This window comes from Artibeus jamaicensis, unplaced genomic scaffold (genome assembly GCF_021234435.1).
Source record: "Artibeus jamaicensis isolate MK-2021 breed Jamaican fruit bat unplaced genomic scaffold, CSHL_Jam_final scaffold_1964, whole genome shotgun sequence".
Taxonomy (NCBI): domain Eukaryota; kingdom Metazoa; phylum Chordata; class Mammalia; order Chiroptera; family Phyllostomidae; genus Artibeus; species Artibeus jamaicensis.
The window spans coordinates 31695669-31712960 of record NW_026522030.1 but is presented as its reverse complement, the minus strand read 5'-3'; the positions used below and the strand labels follow the sequence as shown (position 1 = coordinate 31712960).

The following is a 17292-nucleotide window of genomic DNA, read 5'->3' as shown; positions in this document are numbered from 1 at the left end:
TGTACTTTAGTTTGGGAAGTTTATGTTTATTTATCTTGCTGATTTTGGATTAATGAATTTCCAGTTTATTGCAAGTATATTTAAATATAATTAATTTTTGTATCTTGTTCTTATATCATGCTGCCTTGCTAGATTCATGTTATTTGTGTAATTCTGATTAAAATGTAAAAATATGGAGCTACAACTGCAGAGGTCATAACTTACGATAAATGATGTTTGGTCAAACATACAGTCTTAGACAAATGAAGGTGAGCTAATAAGATTATAGTTGGATTCTGTTTTCTCTTATGTATTGGATTGGCCAAAAAGTCCATTTAGTTTTTTTCTATAAAATAAAAGACACATTTTTCATTTTCACCAATAACTGTATTGATTTGGATATTTTGAATATGTCAACTCTGTCCTGCTATTGGCTTCTAGTGGGTAGAGGCCAGGGGTGCTGCTAAAAATCTTCCAACCCTCAAAACAGCCCCACAGCAAAGAATTACTTGGCTGCAATGTCAATAGTACCAAGAAACTTTGCAAAAACGATTTTGACACATTCTGTCAGTCACGGCATCTTCTCCAATGCTGCACAATCTTTTTTTGAGTTTCAGTTGTGTTTTTACCTTGAAATTAAGCACGTGTACCAGAAGTGTTGCTTATTGTCTTCCATCTTCAATAATAAAATGGACAAAAATTCACCAGTTTTGCTGTTTTTTTAAACACATGCTGATATGACAGCTGTCACAATACAATCTAACAAAATTGTTTCTAATGATGTTAAAAACCACTAAGCACTACTAGAGCCATCGTATGGAAAAAATCAAACAAACTTTTTGGCCAGCCCATTATCTTATTTTTAACTATATTTTTCTTAACACGACATTTTAGGAATGAAGTACACCTAATTTTTAATATGGAAAATATTTGAATACTTCAATTTCATTTTTTTAAATCTTTTTTTTAGGAGCTGTGGCTCTGAAGAACCTGGAAATTAAAGAAAATGCCCTGGTATGTTTTGACCATAAAAATTTGTTAGTGCATTTATATAGACTTTTTCCTGATTTACTTTGTCATCTTAAATCATTTAAGTTTGAGAAAATTTTTTGATTTTTAAAAAATTTATTTAATTATTGTTCAAGTACAGTTTTCTGTCTTTTACTCCCATCCCAGCCCCCCTCCCCCCAGTGCTCCCCACCTCCCTCCCATTTCCCCCCACCCCGCCTTAGTTTTTGTCCATGTGTCCTTTATACTTGTTCCTGTGAATCCTTCCCCTTTTCCCCTGAAATTCTCTCCTGTTCCTGTGCTCTCAAATTTTTTGAAAGTAAGTTTTACAAAATGTCAGTTTTGCAAAAATGAGTTGTTAATCTCCTTAAAATCACAAATTGACAGCATAATTTTCTCCACTTAAAAATCTTCTCATATTTATTTATGGTTTTATTTTTTAAAGTTATTCAAGTATAATTGAAACACAGTATTGTATTAGTTCCTATATATTTTTTACTTATTTTCCTAGTTATCTTCAATTTCTTATTTTAGCCAGTTTTTAGTATAGAATTGAGTGGCATTAATTACATTTACAATGTTGTGTAACCATTACCAGTATCTGTTTTTAAAACTTTTTCATTATGCCAAAGGGAACCTTGTAACCATGAAAGAATTAACTTTTCAGTCCTTCTCTCTGTAGACTCTGGTAACCTCTAATCTATTTTCTGTTTCTATTCATTTACCTATTCCAGGTTCCTCATATAATTAGAATAATGCTATTTTGTCATTTTCTGTCTGGCTTGTTTTACTTAGTGTAATTCCTTCAAGGTTCACCAGTGTTATAGTGTATATCAGAATATCTGTCTTTTTATGGACAAATAATATTCTAATATATATATTTGCCACATTTTATTTGTTCTTCTGTTGATGGACACTTGGATTGTTTCTGTCTTTTGGCTCTTATGAAAAGTGCTGCCATGAACATGGGCATACACATAGCTTTTCGAGTCCCTGATTTCCACGTATGTGAGTAAATACTTAGGGGCTGAATTGCTGGATTGCATAAATTACCATATATGGTAAATTTATGTTTATAGCCTTTTCAGGAACCACCAAACTGTTTTCTACAGCAGTTGAAGCATTTTATATTCCTACTAGCAATGCATGAGTGTTTCAGTTTCTTCACATCTTTGACAACATTTATTTTCTGTTTTTTTGTTAATACGCATCCTACTGGGTATAAAGCGGTGTCTCATTTTATTTTTTCTTATCATTTCTTCCATGACTAGTAAGGTTGAATATCTTTTCATGTGTTTATTAGCCATTTGAATATGTTCTTAGGAGAGATGATTGTTGAAAACTGTTACCGATATTTTAATTTTTTTGGTCAAGTTATATAGTTCTCTATATATTCTGGATTTTTACCCTTATTAGATACATAATTTGTAAATATGTCCCCCCATTCTGTGGGCTGCCTTATGTGTTGGTGTTCTTTGATTTGCAAAAGTATTTAATTTTGATGACACTGAAGTTTGTCTTTTTTTTTTGTTGCCTTTGACTTTGGTTGATATATCCAAGAAATCACTGCTAAATTTTATTTTATGTTTTTGTCAAAGGTTTTATAGTTTGAGTTCTTTTGTTTAGGCATTTGGTCCATTTTGAGTTAGTTTTTGCATATTACATTCTTTTGCAAATGGGTATACAACTTTACCAGCACCACTTATTAGAAAGGCTGCCCTTTCCCCCACTGAATGTGGAGAATTTTTTTCATGATATTTTTGCAATATAGAGCTTTAATCTCTTTACAAGTACTTGCTGACAGTGGAAGTTTTTCCACTTTTTTTTTTACCACAAGGTAAAAGTGGTAGTGATTCTGGTATGGGTAACTTAGGTGGTCATTATTACTATAGAGCCTTTTCCCTGTGTATTTTCAAAAAGATCAGTCTTCCTGAATTTTAGGGATTTGAGCACAATAATTCAATTATATATTTATAAATTTAAATGTGTTGAAGGTAAAGGGAAGATGTAAGTTAATTTAAACCCTTTAAATCTAGAAGAAACATAATCATCTGTTTTATTGAACTATATGCGCACTAATATTTTATATGAATATATTTTTTGTAGAGTCAACTGGATGTACCATTTAAAGTTAAAGTTGGTCATATAGGTAAGCTCTGTTTATTTGAATGTTCTCCTTGCTGGATGTGCAACCAGAATAATATGCTTAGTATTCTGTAATGTAACATTTTTTGTGTTTCTGAGCATTAATTGAAAATAATCATGTGTTTTCATATAGGTGGAACTTAACTTTATGACTTAAAAATATTGTGTGGTCCACATATTCTTTGCCCAGTATGTATGAAATTATACATCTTATTACTAAGGTGTTAAAAATGAGTTATTTGAGAGCTAAAACTTTGAGAGCATAACCCACTTGGTTTTTTAGGTTTGTAATTTGTTGTTATTTCTGTATTCTGATTGACTGTGGATATGTGGTGTAAGGAGTAGAGTCTAGAGCAGCCAGATGGTGTGGTTATGGACCTATCAGAAACCAAGTTTCTCCCCCTGAAAGTTTGCTGCATTTCCATGAATGTTGTGCTAGTTCTTTTTCTGTATTATTTTCCTGGTGTTGATATTTTGCATTTTAAATGTATTGCTGGAGCAAAAACTGATTGGAATGTGTGTTTTAAAGTGTTTGATTAAAAGGTACAAGGAATAAGAAGCATAAATTAGTAGGTACAAAATAGATGAGGGGAGGTTAAGAATAGTATAGGAAATAGAGAAGCCAAAGAACTTATATGTACAACCCATGGAGTTGAACTAAGTGGAGGTGAATGGAGGAGTGCAGGGCAGAGGGGGATGAAGCGGAGGAAAAAAATGGGACAACTGTAATAGCATAATCCATAAAATATACTTAAAAATAAAATGTTTAATAAAAACACACGTTTCATTTCTTATGCTTGCTTATTGTTTCAGTTTCATTGTTTAAATTACTGTTTGAACTTTATTCCTTTAAATATTGTACATGATGATAGTGTCATTATTTGAGACTTGAAAGTTATCTAGTTATACTTTGTTGTACAGATAGTTTGTGTACTAGTTAGGCTGCAGAGGATGGGGTGGGGATAGCATAGAAAAAGCATGCATTTTGAAAGCAGAGACCTGCCACCATTTACTAGCTGTGTGATATTGTGTCCTCAACATTCTTATCTGCATAATTGGGAAAGTCATAACCATGCAGGGTGACCATCATCATCATCATCCTCAGTTAGTAGCTCCTTTTGATTGAAGACTGTGTGCTGTATAGTGAATCTAGCACTTCAAGTGTATTATCTCATTTTGTTCCCATGACCATCTGATGGGGACAGTAATGCTGTTTCATATTACAAGTAAGGAAAGAGGCCTAAGTAGCTGCTCAAGATTTATGATGGCTCTTGGTAAAGTAGATACAGTATTTTTTTAAATTGTTGTACAATTGTCTCCATTTTTCTCCCACCACTCCCACCCATCCCCACTTCTTTCCCTCAATTCTATCCCCATTTGACTTTGTTCATGTGTCCGTCATATGTGGAACAAGGTATTTTGAAAGCTCATCTAAGTTATGTGATAAATATCTCCATAATTTTGTGCACTTATGGTTGGTGTTAGACCATGGGATATTTTTTCCTGTGGAGCTTTCCCTGCTGTGGGTTAGAATGAGTCATTCCAGACACAATCTGTTGTTTGGGCGCAAAAGGGGGTGGCTCTAGTAGAGAATGCCCTGAGCCCTTCTCCAAAACAGTTTTTATTGGAATCGGTATGTGCAGGGGTATATAGCACACATGCATAGCTCATCAGTCAATGTCCAAAGGCTGCAGTTACAAAAAACAGTTATTATTTATAGATCACAATAGAAAAAACAGATCTACCTCGGGTCAGGGTCTGTTAGACGTGCTGACACCAGATGGTTGTTAAGGCATATTTCATGAGATAAGGAGTTCACCCCTTATGCTTTGTACTTAAACATCTGGTTTACACCAACAGGGCTATAGCAAAGCAAAGCAAGCTTCAAAGGATAAAATGTATATTCTGCAGGCCTGATTTCCCATGGGAACCCTCAGTTTTAAATTGGGTTGTGCCTGCCGCCTGCATTCCCAGTGTTCCAGTCAAGATTTACAGGCCAGGCCTTGCTTGTGCGGGGCTACAGTCTCTGATACTACACGAAGTGGTCCCAGCAGTTAGAACGTTTGCCCATGGAAGTTTTTATTATTTTACATTGCTGAAGCACAAATTACCTCCACTCCTCCTAATTTAAAGACATTTTAGTATAAATAAGAGGAGAAACCTTGGCACCTATTACTTTTCCACCTAACATTTATTTTTTCATATTTCTATACAACTTTTTATTTGTACCCTTTAATTACTTGTAATCATAGTATATGTACAATTTCATACTCTAACATTTAATAATGATTTCTCATTAAATATCCATGTTAATTTGACCTCATTTATTTTTTATGGTAGTGTTACAACACAAATAGTATATATTTGGACATTGTAGAGAAATCATGTATTTTCAAAGCTACAAAAATATTACAGTAAATATTTTCACGTAGCTTTAAAAAAATTTCCAAAGTAATTGAATTTTATGATTGTAATTACTATATTTCAGTGTTTATAAATTTAACATCAATTCAAGAAAAGTAAAAAAATGTACAAGGAGGGTAGATAGATCTGATTTCATTTATAGCTTGCCCTCTTTCTTTCCTCTTTTTCTTACCTGAGCATGTTTAACCATGGTACTAATGCAGCTTTTAGTGTTATAACATGATAGTGGAAAGTATACTGCATTAAGTACCTAATACACAATAATTTCCATACTCATTTAAGGTATTGTTTACACACCTGTCATTCTTTAATACCATTTTTTTCTTCTGGACAATAAGTTTTTTGAGAAGTGGATTGAATTTTTATTGTATCTACAGCACTTAGCACAATACCTAGCATATAATAGAAACAATAATTAGTTGAATGAGAGAAATACATGTTTCCAAATGAGTGGTACAGTAGTAGTTTTATAGGAACATATTGTTCCCTTGCTATTATTGTATATTGTTATTCTTACTGATTTTTTGAAGTTTTCCTCATTAAGTATGCAGAATTCCACATTTATTGAATACAAATATTCATACATACATATTTTAAAAGTAGTTGTCTTCATGTGGGTGGTTTTTGGAATTAACCTTCATTTATATTTTTATGAAGTTTCCAAATGTTCTATAAGAAGACTACATCTTATAATGAGAGGAAAAAAAAGGTTGGTTAAGAAAAAGATTAAGTGGTGAAAATGCCACATAATTAATTTTACATGTTTTTCTTTGATTGTTCAATGCTATTTTGTCACTGTTCTCTGTCCTTAAGTTCATTTACTTTTTTTGGGTTATTAATGGATGTGTATATGTATGTAATCAGTCTGCTTGATACAATTATAAATAAACTCAAATATGTCACAACTCATTTCATTTTGGTTACATTTTGTACTATACAGAAATTTAAAATGGTCACCATCTTCTCTGATTTCAAAACTTAGAAAGTTATTCTTCTTTTAGAAATCTGATAGTTTCTTTTTCTCGAGATTGACATTGTGTGAAGAAATTTTTTTCTCAGTTTTTAAAACATGGGTTATGGAAAGAGATCTAGGTGGATTTTTTCCCCTTGCCAAATTACTAACCAGTCAATGTGATAATAGTGTATTTAATAATCTTTCCCTTTCTCAGTTATGACAGCTCTTTCTAAATCTGAAGACCATACTTTCTAAATAATTTAAAACTCTTTATTATATAATTTTCTAAATACAAAGCTAGAATCAATAGTATAGACAGCCCCTTATATAGTATTTTTTCACTCAAGATGTTTAATTCTTTTGCTCTCGGGTTATAAAATATTTGTTTAAATAATTCTCAGATATTTCCCATGACCTTCATTATTACTAGAGATATTTGTGTGTACATACTCTTGTGGTGATAATTATACACATGTATATTACTGTACATACATTCATACGTTGCATAATGACATTTTGGTCAACAGAAGACTGAGTATACTCTATGGTCTCTTGAAATTATAATGGAGCTGAAGAATTCCTGCTGCCTGGTGATGTTATAACTATTGCAGCTCAGTGCATTTACTCATGTGGTTGTGGTGGTCCTGGTGTAAACAAACCTACTGCACTGCCAGTTTAAAAGTATGGCACATACATTTAGATACAGTGTATAATACTTAATAAAGATAGTAAATTATTTATTGATTTATGTATTTACTTTATACTTTCTAATTGTATTTTAGAGTGTACTTTTTCTACTTAAAAGAAGTTGGTTGTGAATGATTTCCCATGTTACACCTACAACAGCGTCATACATCTTGTGCTTAACTCAGTTGCCCGATTGTATCATTTTCTCTTGTGCTTGATTTAATTTTGTGTTTCTTTGTATAAGAACATTCTGTACAGGTTTGTAGTCCAGGAGCAACAGGCTATGCTACATCACTTAGGTGCATACTAGGCTAGACCATCTAGGTTTGTATAAGTACACCTTACGATGTTTGCACAATGACAAAATCACCCAGTAACAAATTTCTTATAATGCATCCCCATTGCAAAGCTGCAGATCTCTGAAGGTCTGCAGCTTTATCTTCTGGAGGTCAGGCCCCTTGTAGTACAGGCCCCTGGTAGATGAGTGTTCTAGGAACCCATCTGTATCAGCATACCAGCTGGTGGTGGTGTGAGAGGCTGTCTGTATTCAGATTGAGTGATTTTTTTTATGACTCTTTTAGCAGGTTTGCCCATTTCATAATGGGTGATTTACTAGCATACCTACCCACACACCTTGCTGAGTGTCCAGTAGCTTGTGGCCAAAGAACAGCATGACCCTGGTGCCCCACACTCCCTATTTACCTGATCTCATCCTGAGCGACATTTTGTTTCCCTGTATGAAAAAAAGTCCTCAGAAAGAAATGTTTTGCTGATGTGAAAGAGGTGAAACAAAAAAACAGCAGAAGTACTTAAAAGGCATCAAAATCGACAAGTTCAAAAATTGTTTTGAGCAATGGAAAAAACATCTTGATAGGTGTATTACATCAAATGGAGAGTACTTGGAAGGTGATTGAAGTTTAAACATGTAAAAATAAATACAGTATTTTAATAAATAAATTGCATTTTGGGGGATTGCCACTCATACATGTGAAAATAACACAAAGTATATATCTACTGTTTTAAAGTATATGGAAATTACTTAGAGTAAGAATGAGGAGATTCTAAATATCAAGGATTGATACAATATCAAGGATTGTTAATCGAAAAAGAATATTAGAATGTTTGTGATACAGATTGTCATAAAAATAAACTTATAAATATTTAGGTTATCATTTAGTAAATTTTCCAATAATACTAATACAAATAATTTCAAATTTTCCCAAAAGGCTTGCTTTTTGTTATAAAATAGCTTTGTACAAAGTGACTGAGCTTGTGATGTCAGAGGTCACTATCTCTGCTGATGTCTGACAGGAAATAGGCTCACAGTAAGTATTGGTTAAGTGAATAATTTTTTGTTTTTTTTTTTTAATGTAGGTAATCTAAATCTTAAAATTCCATGGAAAAACCTGTATACTCAACCTGTTGTAGCTGTACTGGAAAACATTTATTTACTCATAGTGCCTTCTTCTAGTAAGTCAAATTATAAACATTGTAATTTAAGTTATTCTTTTTTGTGGATGGAAAGTCTTTATATTCTATTTGTTCAAAATATTTTGGGGAAAAAATTGAAAAATATTTATTTATTTTTAGAGAGAGGGGAAGGGAGGGAGAAAGGAAGACAAACATGGATAGGTTGCGTCTCATATGCTCCCCGACCAGGGACAGAATTGCAACCCAGGCATGTGCCCTGACCAGAAATCGAACCAGTGACCTTTCCCTTTGCAGAATGACACCCAGCCAACTGAGCTACATGGTCAGAGTACTTTTGGGGAATTTTCTTTTAATATTTAAATTTGGTAATAGGTAATTGAATTAAATTACCTGTGTTAAATTTTTTTGTTTGGGTTATGTCTAGGCTTTTATGTTAAATTTTTGCAAACTTGGAACTAGTGATTATTTCCTAGTACATTTTTTGGAATGAGTCTTTAAGATAAGATTCTTTTTATGTTCCCTGTAGTAATAAAATATGATCCCTTAAAAGAAGAAAAGCAACTCTTGGAAGCAAAGCAACAGGAACTAAAAAGAATAGAAGAAGCAAAACAAAAAGTAGCTGATCAAGGTAAAGAAAGCAAATAAGAACTGTAATAAGAAATGGGGAAAAGACATAAATATTGGTTACATTTGAATATTAATTTTATCTGGAAACACCAAGATTACTTAACAAATATGAGAGAAATATATTACATGGAGCATTTTAATGTAGTGTATTCTATTATGTTTATAGAAATTTTAGCTTACAAACATTTACCTTAGGGCAAATGGTACACCTAGCCTGTAAGGGCAAGGTTGGTTTTTAACTATAGTAATTAACTTAATTAGTTTTTTCTTTCTAGCCTTTTTTTAAAAATTAAATTTATTGGGGTAACACTGGTTAATAAAATTATGTGAGCTTCAGGTATAAATTTCTACCAAACATCATCTGTGTATCATATTGTGTGTTTAACACCCCAAGTCCACCCAAGTCCATCACCATTTATTCCCCCTTTTCCCTCTTTTATCTCCCCCAAGCAACCCCTGCAGCTATCACCATACTGTTGTCTGTGTGCGCGAGTCTTTCTATTTTTTCTTCGCTTAGCTAGCCTTTTATTTTTATTCTTGCTATAAGTTTACCTTTTGGATGTATTTTGTCCCTAGATGTACTTAAATTTTTCCAGATCTGTTTATTTACTCTCTGGTTTCAGAACCCAAATGGTCCATTACTTTAATCCCTTCTTTTGTTGCTGGAAGAGATGTCCTGCAGAAATTTAATCCTTTTCCACTTGTGCTTCATGCAGCATCAGCAGCTACCTTTTGTCCTCAGACTCTGACTTTTCTCTCTAGTGAATCTTTCTTCTTAGCATGTAAATATACTGTAGCATTTATCTTCTAACATAAAATCATGTTTCTAACCTAGTCATTTGTTGATCTTCTCCTCTGTCCTTCATTAAAAAATTAAACATCTTAAAAATAAATATGAGGCCTGTCCAGAATGTATCCAGCCATGTAACATGAAAAATGCAGACATTTATTGAAGCAGATACAAGATACAAGAAACATGGTACACAAGACAATGCCACCTCAGTCCCCCTCAAAGTAGGCACCTTGGGGCCTCACACAGTTCTCCCAATCATCATCAGCTGTCCTCCAGTCCTCTCTTTCCTAAGTCTTCTAGGATTTTTCCTTTAATTTTTTAAATTTTATTGAGAGAGAATAAATACATATACGTTGATTTAAAAGATAAATAGTAGTTTATGACCTATAATTTAAGGAAATTCTGTCTCCTGGCTTAACTACTCCTTATAGATCTATTTTCATGTTTTTAAGGGTTTGGGTTTTTTTGTTTATTTCCAAATGGCTACATAAGATGATTATGTCTTTATTACTTGATTTATTATATTTATATATCATTTTATATATAAACTTAATTTTATGTACTATGAAGATTAACCTCTTTTCCGTATTCCCAGTATAGATATGTCACATTTTTGTGTAAATCAGTGTTCATTGTTTATGTTCCCATGGCTTTATATAAGAGTTTACCACTGATCCAAATAATATTCTCTGATTACATATATTTTTTGGTACAGCTTTATTATTTGCTTGGCAATAGTAGGTTGATCTGGGTCTGGTTGTTTATTATATAGATCTTTTTACTTATGTGTTTTTGGTGTGATAAAATCTCCCGGTACCTTCATCTATGTGATTTCAGAGTTGGAGCCTGCCACGTTAATTTTCTCTAGAATAAACCCTTCCTTGTTTATTGGTGTAGGAAAAGGGTAGTTGCTTTGCTATGTGGGCTGGGAGAAGGAGAGTGAGTACCTGGAAGTCTCTAACTGCTCATTATACAGACTCAATCAATCTGTGTATTATACCCCTCCACCATTCTTTTTACTATTCATGTTTTCTGAGGACTCCAGTTCCTAAATCTTTCCAGGGTTTGTTAATTCCTTCCTCCCTTTCCTCCTTTCTCTTTCCCTTTCCCTTCCCTTTTCCGCCCCCCCTTCTCCTTCCCTTCCCTTCCCTTCTTCTTTTTTTTTTTTTTTTTTTTTGGCTCATCTTGTGTTTCATTGTTATCTCTGTCTATGGGCATTTAGGAATGAATTTCTTTTCTGAGTTGGCTAAGGCCATCTGCTTTCCAGCTTCTAATTTTTTGAAGCTATCTATTTCTTATATATTCTTTCTCTTATACTCTTTCTTTTGGCCTTCTGCATTTATCTATTTTAACCTTTACTTTTTGCGTTATGGAGTTTTACTGAAAAATAGGAAAATATTCCTCTTAGATACAATCCATCATGTTTAATCAGATGTCCCTCCTATTTCTATATATACTTAGGTCTAAAAGACAACTGTTTAACCATGCTTAAAATTGATCAGAGATACCTTATTGTTACAATGTAGAAGTTTGAACTCTTACGCATGATATATAAAAGCTCTTGTGATTTGAATCCTGCCTACTTCTCCAGCCTCATTATTGCTTCTCTCGTATCTCCTCTATTGTTTGCTCCAGCCATACTGACCTATTTGTAGTTTACTGAATACCAACTTCTCTGTGATTGTATCTCACTTCCTACATTATCCAATATATATGTGAGAATTACCAGCATATTTTAAACTATAAGGTGTGGACACTATTCCTGTAGCAGCAGTGTAGAATGAGAAGAGAATCCATCCTAGCACTGAGCCCTAAGGAAATCCCACATTTTATGATTGTATAGAGGAGAATACAATGACCAAGAAAAAGATGACCAAGGAGGAGTGGTCAAATAAGTAGAAGGAAATGTGGAGATTATGATTCCATGGGAAAAAGGGTGTTTTAGGAAGAAAAATGTATCAGATCCTACTGAGATACCAGGTGAATATAGGATTAGGAAATAATCATTTTATTTAAGATACAGAGGTCATTGGTCACCTTAGAAATAGATATTTTGATTGATGATTTCAGAAAAGGAGCTTCTATTTCTTCCAAAGTTGGAAGCAATGTCATGTACTAAGAGAGCAGTGGGAAGGTTGTTGGAACTTTGAGGAAATTCAAAAATAATTTTTAAATAGTTGTTCTGGAGAGAGTGAACAAGTTGACTGGAGAATTGTAGCAAGGCCGCTGGTTGGTAGAAATTGGGGATGGCTAATTTACCGTAATTCTAGTCTGCCCTATTGTGATTTTTCTCCTGCAGTGCTCACCTGGCAAGACATGGGTGTGTTGATATTAAACATAGATAGTTGGTTTTATTCAGGGTTGGAGCTGTATCGACAGAAGAAAATGAGAAAAAAAGACCAAGACTTTAAAGTATTGGTGAAATAAATTATGGAATCTGAGCTGGAAAAAGAAATCAGGAGGGAACTAATGGATAATCAAAGAAAGATTTAGCATTTAATTGAATGAACAAATTTATAGAGTAAAGGGTTTTATTAAGTAGTGGTGTGATTTAAAGATTAAAAACCTCTGTTGTCAAAGAGCTTGTATGTACTTACTAATTCTAAAGTTCTTATATTCAAATATGTTTACTTCTCATTCACTCACACTGACATTTTCACCAGCTTTCCTTTAAGGCCTCCTACGCCAGCTGAGTTAGGGAGTAGTTGGTCATGAGAGGAAAAGATAGGTAACACGTATGTGCAGGTAGAATAGGACCAGGAAGAGGAAAGGAGAGAGCTTTCACTGGCATTTTTAAGTGGGGGAGAAAAAGGGTAGTAACTCATTGTTATCAAAGGCATATTAAAAAGACTAGGAACCTCAATTTCTTATTCTTGCTGTTTCCCTAAAAAGTATTGAAACTGGAGATAGTAAATATAGTTTTTAGGGGAAAAAAGATGATGAACTTCATTCTTGCTGGGAAGGAGAGAGGGAAATAATTATATTTTGTAGTCTTCAGGACGAGGATTGTATTCAACTGTTTTACACATCTAACAACAGACAACTTATGACGTTACCATTAATTTTAATAGAAAGTCCGTCTTTGCTGCTCTCTCTGTCTTTTCTCATTGAATTCTATTATAATTCTTACCTAACAATCTTAATTGTTTTTCATATCTTTATTTATTCAGGTATAGTTAACAGAGGGAAGCTATTCAATTTAATACCAATACATTCTGCAAGGTTGACTTTAGTTTCTCTGAACAAGAAGCTAGTTTTTGAACACCGTGTTTTTAGTTGCTTTTGAAAGTCTTTGGTACCAAAGACTTTTGGAAAGCAAATCTGCATATATAGATTTTTTTCTTTAACAAGGTAACATTTATTTTACCTCAGTATGTGGACATTTATTGAGTATATTTTTCATTCAAGTTAAAAAAGAAATATTTGTAATTCTAGAAAAACACCTGGTGGAGAGACAGGACACTTTCACAGAAAAATTAATTACTCAGATCATAAAAAATCTTCAAGTGAAAATTTCCAACATCCATATTCGTTACGAAGATGATGTAAGTATTTAATAGATGATACTTGTTTTTATATTTATAGATATTCTACTGTTTATTGAAACCTGCTTTGTAGAAGCCAGCCTATTAGATTTTGGGAAGTGGAGGGATAGGGCTAAAGATGACATGATCTTTCTTTCTTTAACTGTAGTTGTAATTTGCAGTCCTTACTGTCTTGATTATATTTTTGTAAAATGTTCAAACATTAGATATTGGAAAAAATGCCTTTCTTATCACCTTTGATAGGTGGGGGTTATGAATTTAGCTATTATGTATTTTTAATATATTCAAATCATACAATATTTATCTCCTGTGTCAAGCACTGGTCTAGGAATCAGTAGAACAGGACTTAAATAATTGATCTCAAATAGATCATGTATTCTCTCTAAAACACATAATAAATAGCTTCTTATAGTACTATTGCGAGGGTAAATCATTTGTTTATAAGCTTTTTTTTGTAAACTGAAATACATTGTGTAGGTATATTATTACTCTACAACACTGATGCATTGATACTACTTTAATTTGTACTGTATTAGGAAAAATATATGAATAAAAATTGTTCTGAAAAATATTAAAGTGTTTTCAAATGCTTGAAATGGCATACTTCCCAGAAAGTGAACTTTTTTTAAAATGTGAATTTTGTTCCACTACTAAAAATCTGAGTAAAATTTACTGTGTTTCCTCTTTAGATCACAAATCGAGAAAACCCACTCTCATTTGGTATTTCCCTTCAAAATCTCAGCATGCAGGTACTTTATTTAAAAATAAATTTAACCATATTTAATGTGTAGTATGGATAATCAGACTACTAATTACTATTTACTTATGCCGCCATCAAAAAATAGGCATCTATATAGAATTGGTACAGAAAATTCATAGATGAGATTAGAAATGAGGATAGGTAATTTCACATTTAAAATCATGGTGGTAATCAAATTCAAGTTAAAATATGAGGGCCTGTTTTTATTTGCTAATTATCATAGTTGATACTTTTTTACTTAAAAGAATCCATTTCTGAGTGTGTATAAAAGTTATAAATGTTTATTTTAGAAACTTTGGTATGTCATGAAGAGTGTAAAGAAACAAATCACCATGTCCTCACCACCAATAATAATAATCATCTTTCTAATTTTTCAGATTGAAGAATTTATAAGTATAGAAGTATGCAGTGGATTATGAAACATTTGCTTCATAATCATTCTGCAACCAGAATGACTCCTTGTTAAATTTGTCATTTGGTTTGACTTATTTGTCTATAAATTCCCTTTTTCTCTTCACAAAGTTTTAAATACTTTAAAAGAATAAACTGCTACAAATAAAGTTTAAATATTATATTTGTTCTCTACTACTACACTTTCCTCCTACTGCAGAGGTAATGTCCTAAGTTTTTAAATTTCATATAATATAGCCATTAAAATTTTATATAGTATTTGGTAGATTTTTTAAAGTTTTACATAAGTATTTTATACGCTTCTATAAGTTCCCTTTTTCTTTTCACAATGTTTTTGACATCTGTGTTGCCAGCGTGTAGTTCGGTTCACTCAGTTTAACTGCCATGTGGTGTTTTATTACATGCTTTATTTGTTATATCCATTGGGTTTTTTGTGTATGATTTATTTTTGGTCTTTATTTTCTTACCCTCACCTAAGAATCTGTTTACTGAGTGTAGAGAGAGGGAGAGGGTGTGGAAAGAGGGACGTCAGTGTGTGAGAGAAAAGCATCTATTGGCGGCCTCCCATATGAGCCCAACCAGGGATCGACCTGCAACCTTATCTAGTGTACGGGACAATGCTTCAACTAACTGAGCCACCCAGCCAGGGCATGTGTGACTACTGTTTAACACATGGGCCCACTACAAGCAAAAGAAAAAGTCACATGTTGGAGCATTTAAACATGTCCTAGAGGTACCTAAGCCTCTCCTCCTTTTTTTGAATTCTTGTTTCTTCATACTTTTCTGTTTGGTCATTTTTTTCTTCCTTCTGGTCTGCTCCCTTGATTTGAGTCCCAGTTTCCTTTCCATTACTATTGGTTTCCTGTGCATTTCCCTTCATTTCAATTAGTTTACCCTTCATTTGTTCCTCTAATTTGTGACTAAAATCAACCAGTTCTGGGATCATCCTGATCACCAGTGTTTTGAACTGTGCATTTGATAGGTTGGCTATCTCTTGGTCGCTTAGAAGTATTGACTCTGGGGCTCTGAGCTGTTCTTGAGTCATAATGAATTACAGGGGTATAAGAAGGGGAAGAAGAAGAGAGACAAGTGGAAAACTTATTTGAACAAATAATAAAGGAGAACTTCCCCAATCTGGCAAAGGAAATAGACTTCTAGGAAATCCAGGAAGCTCAGAGAGTCCAAAGAAGTTGTACCCAAGAAGGAACACACCAAGGCACATCATCATTACATTAGCCAAGGTTAAAATGAAGGAGAGAATCCCAGAAGCAGCAAGAGATAGGGGGACAGTCACCTACAAAGGAGTGTCCATCAGACTATCAGCTGATTTCTCAAAGGGACCTTACAGGCAAGAAGGGGCTAGAAAGAAGTATTCCAAGTCATAAAATCCAAAGACCTACATCCAAGATTGCTCTTTCCAGCAAAGCTTTCATTTAGAATGGAAGGACAGATAAAGTGCTTCTCAGATAAGGTCAAATTCAAGGAGTTCATCATCACCAAGCCCTTATAATGAAAAATATTAAAGGGACTTATCTAAGAAAAAGAAGATAAAAAAGATGAACAATGAAAGGACAGGAAACTCATAGTTATTAACAACCACACCTAAAACAAAAGCAAACAAAGAGGACAGCTAGATCAGGAGCACAACCATAGAAATGAAGATCACATGGAGGGTTAGCAACAGGGGAGTGGGAGAAGGAGAAGGGGGGAGAAGGTACAGAAAATAAGTAGCATAGACAGTAGGTAGAAAATAGACGAGGGAGGGCAAGAATAGTAGGGGAAATATAGAATCTAAAGAACTTGTGACTTGTAGACATAAACTAAAGGGGGGGAATGGTAGCAAAGGGGGTGTGCAGGGTGGAGGGGAATGAAGGGGGGAATAGGACAAGTGTAATGGCATAATCAATAAAATATATTTAAAGAAATAAAATGAAAAGAAAAAAGGAAAAGCCATATGAAGTTATTCAATAAAGTTGAGTGGGGTAAAGTGGCAAATGATGCTCTTATGTTGAAAAATTAAGGATGGAGAATTAACTGTTGGATTTGGCATTGTGAAAGTCATTGGTGACTGTGACAGCAGTGGTTTTGACCATCCTCTTTGGAGGTCCTGGAAATTTGTCTCCCAGCCTAGATGTATTCAAATAGAAACAGGAATGGCCCTAGCATTCCATGTTTTAAAAATGCTCTGTGTGATTCTATTGCAAAAGAAAGTTTGAGAATCATTGTTCTAATTCATTCAGTTCTACAAAAAAATGAAAACCGTCTTTTTAAATGAGTACCGGATCACTTTATTGTCCTCAGTGGCTTTTTGTTGCTTTTAGAATAAAGTTCATAGTTTTGTCTTCAAGTCATTTATAATCCTTTTGTAATCTGATCCCAAGTAACATACCTGGTTTCAGCTCTTTTGTTTTGCATTATGTTTTCTGGTCATACTGGGCTCCTTAAGTTCTCTGAACCTGTCATGTATTTGCACATCTTTTTAGGATGAATCATTCCCTGGGGATCTTAGAGTCAGTAATTTCTATTC

At 33.5% G+C, this 17292-nt stretch overlaps 1 protein-coding gene across 3 annotated transcripts in view; it reads left to right on the top strand.

The window, feature by feature from the left end:
• VPS13A (vacuolar protein sorting 13 homolog A) overlaps window positions 1–17292 on the top strand; it is a 197546-nt gene that overhangs the window by 13726 nt on the left and 166528 nt on the right. For all 3 annotated transcript variants that reach the window (XM_037149102.2, XM_037149103.2, XM_037149104.2), the window contains exons 2-7: window positions 950–993; window positions 3094–3136; window positions 8573–8668; window positions 9156–9257; window positions 13485–13594; window positions 14284–14343. In XM_037149102.2, the coding sequence (XP_037004997.2) occupies window positions 950–993; window positions 3094–3136; window positions 8573–8668; window positions 9156–9257; window positions 13485–13594; window positions 14284–14343 (455 nt within the window). The remainder of the gene's footprint in view (window positions 1–949; window positions 994–3093; window positions 3137–8572; window positions 8669–9155; window positions 9258–13484; window positions 13595–14283; window positions 14344–17292) is intronic.